The sequence below is a fragment of the Pundamilia nyererei genome, unplaced genomic scaffold, assembly GCF_000239375.1.
Source record: "Pundamilia nyererei isolate P.nyererei 1_Seehausen unplaced genomic scaffold, PunNye1.0 scaffold00169, whole genome shotgun sequence".
In the NCBI taxonomy this organism is placed as follows: Eukaryota; Metazoa; Chordata; class Actinopteri; order Cichliformes; family Cichlidae; genus Pundamilia; species Pundamilia nyererei.
In genome coordinates this window covers 874,202-879,644 of record NW_005187570.1, presented here as the reverse complement: position 1 = coordinate 879,644, position 5,443 = coordinate 874,202, and the positions used below count along the sequence as shown (strand labels likewise).

Sequence of the window (5,443 nt, the reverse complement as noted above, 5' to 3'; positions counted from 1 at the left end):
TATATGTATATGTATATATATGTATATATATGTATATATATATATGTAATGTATGTATGTATATATGTATGTCTTTTCTCTTTTTCTTTTTTCTTTTTTTTTAAATCAGACTGATGTATTACACCTATAAATGAGAGAAAACCTCAATATAGTCCCATTTTTCTCTCGGATTCTCTCAGACTGCTCCCTGTGTTCAGAGGCCTGCTGCTGCTCTGCCTACTGCTCACTCAGTCCACCCTGCACAGGAGGATTCAAATCAGTGTTCAGATTTGTCCCTCTACAAAAGACCCCCGTCCCCCGTGTCAGTTCCCCAGCGCCTGCCTGTGACACAAGGCTCTGAGCTGCCACTGCTGCACCATGGCTTCCTGCCCAGTGATCCGGGGCAGTGGAACATTGGGGACGTTTACGAGTTCATCTCGTCTCTGCCAGGTGGGTGATCAATCTGGTAACGCCTGCGTTCATCTCCAGCTGTGAATTTTTCTTTCTTTACAGTGCAGAAAGAGTCAAGTGTGCACAACTCTACAGAGGCTCTTCTCATTTATTCATAATTTGTTTCTATGGAGACAGACAAACTTGTAATAACTTAAACTGAACATTAATCTACAAATCGTTAAAGGCACTTAACTCAATCGATGACAACTAAAAATCTCAACCTGAGGTTTTGTGAAAATCTTGTGAATTTTCTAACCCTGAGAGGAAGCCACTTAGGGGTTTCAAACTGATACCATTGGTGTATCTACTATCTGCTCTCAGACAAGTTCCAGTGTCAGTCATCTTGGACTCAGCGTCAGAATCAGAATACTTCCTCAGGGATTAATAAAGTTTTCTGATTCTGTTTCAGAGGTGAGAAGTTGCGTTTTCTAAAAATCTTGTGAATGCAGTAACTGGACATGACGTAGGATAGGTCTATCTCCTAAATATCTTGGCTGTAGCTCAGGTGGCAGAGCAGGTCAGTCACTAATCAGAAGGTCGGTGGTTCGATCCCAGACTGCCTCCTGGCTGCATGTCAAATATCCTTGGGCAAGATACTAACCCCATGTTTGCCTACTGGTGGTGGTCAGAGGGCCCGGTGGCGCCAGTGTCCGGCAGCCTCGCCTCTGTCAGTGCGCCCCAGGGCAGCTGTGGCTACAATGTATCCCATCACTAGTGTGTGTGAATGGGTGGATGACTGAATGTAGTGTGAAGCGCTTTGGGGTCCTTAGGGACTACATTTTACCATCTTTGACGAGTTCAAATCTCAGTGACCTTGACCTCAAGGTTAGTGGTCAAGTTTCTGTAACCTTCTGAATGCAGTAACTCAACAACAAAGTCACCTCGGATTTTAAAACTGATACCAGATGTGTATCTACAAGGAGCTAAGGGGTTGCACTGGCAGCTGCCAGCAAGTTTGTTTTTCCAGTGAAATATATAAAAAATGCCAAAGATGATACGGTTTGTCAGGCATAAAATAATATTTTTACACCACCAAGGTATTACCAAAGAGCCTTTGGGATGGTGTGTTGGGTATGTTCTTTAAAAACTCAAGATATCTGGACAAATGGAGGACAGAACAAGCTGTCTACAGCAGCTGACCAAATTTAAAAAATCCAGCAAAGATCTGACGCAGATTAAATTGATCCTGACTCAGCTGATCCTGTGGTTTGCTGAAGCCTCATCATCAATTGATTGATTGATTGATTGATCAGACTTTATTCATCCCAAGGGAAATTGGGTTAAGGCTGCCAGCCGTGCCAACGCCATCTTACCCTTCTGACCTACACAAACATCACATGGGGAAGACAGGTCAGAGAGGTATAACAATGGTAAATACACAACATGAGGAAATACGAGGAGAAAAAAGAACTCCCCCCAGACTGAGCTCCAACAGGGAGATCAGTTTGAGAACAGAAAAAAAAAAAAAACACCTCAGTGCATACAAAAAGCACATGACTATCAATACACCATAGAAACACAAGACAAGCAACAGGGGCGGGCAAAGGGTAATAGAGAGCCGGTGTAAACAGCGCATCCGGTCCTGCAGCATGTCTGCGCTGGTCCAGTCGACCGCCATCTTCCCCGGGAGGGGACAAGCATCGAAGCCGTTTGGAAAGGGAGGGGGGATGACTGTGTATCAGTGTATGTGTGTGTGTGTCCAGAGTTCAGCTGAGACGGTGTCCTTCGCCCTGCCAGGCTAAGTAAACAGTCTTCCAGCCAGCCAGGTGGCCTTGCATAGGGGAGGAACAGTCTAAGCACCGTCTGTTATCAGGGTGTTTTTGTTCAGGTCCAGCCTTGAGATCACAGCTGGCGCCGAAGTGGTAGCTGCATGAAGTGATGGTGGTTTTTACTTTAGTGCGAACAACTCATGTGAATTTCAAAGCTGTTCTAACAGTCTGACACTGGTCTCTCAATCTCCTGTTGGAGAGCCGTGAGCTTCTCCATGATGTTATCAAACTTACGCTCCTTGATGTTGTCATTCTGGGTGGCTGTAGCTCAGGAGGTAGAGCAGGTCACTTACTGATCAGAAGGTTGGAGGTTCGATCCCAAGCTCCTCCAGTCTGCATCCAAGTATCCTTGGGCAAGATACTAACCCCAAGTTGCTTTCCGATGCATCCATCGGAGTATGAATGTGTGTGAGTGTAGTTAGAAAGCACTCAGTATAGAGGTAGTGCTTGTGAGAATGAGTGTGACTGGGTGAATGTGGCGTGTTGTATATGCTTTAAGTACTCCGGGAGAGTAGAAAAGCGCTATATAAGAATCAGTCCATTTACCATCAGTCCATTCTTGTGCTCAAAGAGCCGATTCTGAGAACTCACGACTGCAGTGAGCTTCTCCAAGGTGTAATCAAATTTTCGCTCAGAGGTCTTATTCTCAGTGTTCTTCTCCAAGATATTATCCGTGTTGCGCTCAATGAGCCCATTTTGAGAACTCACCACTCATCCCATCGATTCAATCCCAGCGGGCAGCCTTGTGGGGTTTTGAACAGCCGATTCCGCTTTCTTTATCTTCAATAAGCCAGGGCCAAGCCAGGGCCAAGCCAGCTCCGATCAACAAGATCCCTGTTATCATGGTTCCAAATAGGTAGATATCTTCAGCGTCTTCGATCGACAGTCCCGCCAGGCACACAACCCTCCAGTTCTGCCACCCGTCCATCGTGTATCCGGCAGGGAAAGTACCTCCAGGACACTCAGGCTCACCCGAGCCCAGACTTCTCGTTGAGAAAAGGGTGTCAATTGCATTCAGGGACCAGTTGATCAAATCCATAATTCCTCTTTAGGTTTTAGAGGACTGTGAGAGAGTGTTCCAGGGAAAAGTAATACAAAAAACACGAGACTAGACAAAGACACAAGAGGCTAAGCAGGGAAGATAAGGGAGAGGAGGAGAAAAGTGCGACCGCCTTCACCAATTCAGACGCCACCAACCTTCCAGTTAGTAGATGACCTGTTGTCCCACATCTACCACACTGGGCTGGCTGTCACTTCCAGTTAGTAGCACAGGTCAACTTCTAATTGGAAGGTTGGTAGTTTGATCACCATCCTCTAACTGAAGCATCAGAAAGCAACTTGGAATTAGTATCTAATCTAATTAGGCAAGCTGAAGAGGGCGGTGATCGAACTACCAACCTTCCAGTTAGTAGATGACCTGTGCTACTAACTGGAAGTGACAGCCAGCCCAGTGTGGTAGAACAGTCCCTACCAACAATAACTGCTTCCTGAGAGTGGCTGTTTTCAGGTCATCAAGCCACTGATGTAATGACACTGAGTATTCAGGACCACCTGTGTGTCTGTGTGAAGGGGAGTGAAACAGCAGTGATGGCTGAGAATATCCATGGAAGACAAAAGGCTGCATTTAACTGCAAAACACAAGTTTGGCTTTCCAAGTAACTTAAGGGTTAACCCAGGGTTTTCTGTACTACTAAGGTGGTTTACTCCTTAACAGGGTAAGTCGTCATGGTAACTTGTGCTGTGAACCTATCTAGCTCTGAAGCAGGTTAAAATCCAGATCAACAATCAGTTCTCCAGAAAGTAGCATCACCTGTCCTGGAAAATCTGCCCGACCTCTGTACACACACAGTAGGAGGGTTTATTGTTTTTTAATGGAGGTGTCTTTGTTTCCCTAATGAACGTCTGTAATAAATAATGTCGATGTTTAGACACAACTTCATTCTGCGACACCACGCCCAACATGTTGGCAGAACCTTCACTGTATATCAAAGTCATACATACATTATGTTTGAATTCTATTTTTATATTTAATATTTGCTCTCAAATCCAACACTGAGTGTGCAGCTGAGAGAATAAAAGCTGAAACCGTCAGATACAGGTTTCAGTTTAAAATCGGCTGGAAGTGCCACATTTACAGTTTGTTTTAAGCGTATTATAGAGTTACTGCTGGTTGAATGTGTTTTATATGTGCAGCTTGTTAAACTGTGCTTTGCTAAAAAACACTGAATGAATCACAAACTGTCACATTGTCACAAGAACACAGGACACATGTTACGATTACCTGTTCATTAGTTTAAAGCTTTCCAGTAAGCTTTAAACTGGATCCATTTAAAGATTAAAGTTGCAGAGCTCTAATGTTTAACCATCAGCTTAGGAATCAGCAGTGAGAGTGCTCTCAATGTTAAAATGATCAACTGGATTTAAAATGATACCATTCTGTGTGCTGAATCACCACGTTAACAATGAATGATCGTGTCTTTTTTTACAACAGTGTTTCATTTTATTGACATGTTTTCTATGTTTCTTATAGATTTTAACACATTTCTAGTAAAGCTGTCACATGGATCATTTTCTGTGATCCATAAAGGCTGGTAATGTAAATGTGCATTTGAAGTGTTTTAAGTAGCAGGTCATTTCAAATGCAACATTTCTGTCAGCTGAACAAACATCAGCAAACACACAAACTGTGTGTGTGTGCAGTCTGTGACAGTGTGTTGCTAACTAAAGGTCCAGCTGCTGGATTCCCAGGGAGAGAAAAGAGTGTAACTTTAGTCAGAGATGGAGGAAGACAGATGAACAGGTTATAGTTAAAGGTAAGAGGTGCAGATTTAAAGGTTACATGTAATGTCCTCATTTTTATTCCCATATTAGATCTGTATATAATGTGTTTTGATAAGTTTTATATTTTCACATTGTGAAACTCCCTGCAAAACGAGCTAAGTATAGTAACTTTGTGTTATTCAAATGCTGATGTTGCATGGTAGTTTTGTGCAGGTTAAACAGGTTAGCTTGCTCACAGTCAGTGTTGGGTTACATTAAATGTAGCAAAGATTAATGTGGACTGGAGCTGCTGTCGCTTAGATTCATTCACTGAATTTCTACCAACTGTATAAAGACAGTGTACTGTTAGAGTAGGATAAGTCAGCAAAGATGGCTCAGTAAACATCTGCTTACATTTAGTTGAATTCAGTTGTCTAAATCCACAAAGAGCAGCAGGTCAGCTGACCTGTTCACTAATAATC

General features: G+C 43.2%; 1 protein-coding gene across 2 annotated transcripts in view; it reads left to right on the top strand.

Moving 5' to 3' along the window:
* Positions 1-5,443, top strand: part of phc2a (polyhomeotic homolog 2a (Drosophila)) — a 21,706-nt gene that overhangs the window by 12,074 nt on the left and 4,189 nt on the right. For both annotated transcript variants that reach the window (XM_005745888.1, XM_005745889.1), the window contains exon 6: positions 180-429. In XM_005745888.1, the coding sequence (XP_005745945.1) occupies positions 180-429 (250 nt within the window). The remainder of the gene's footprint in view (positions 1-179; positions 430-5,443) is intronic.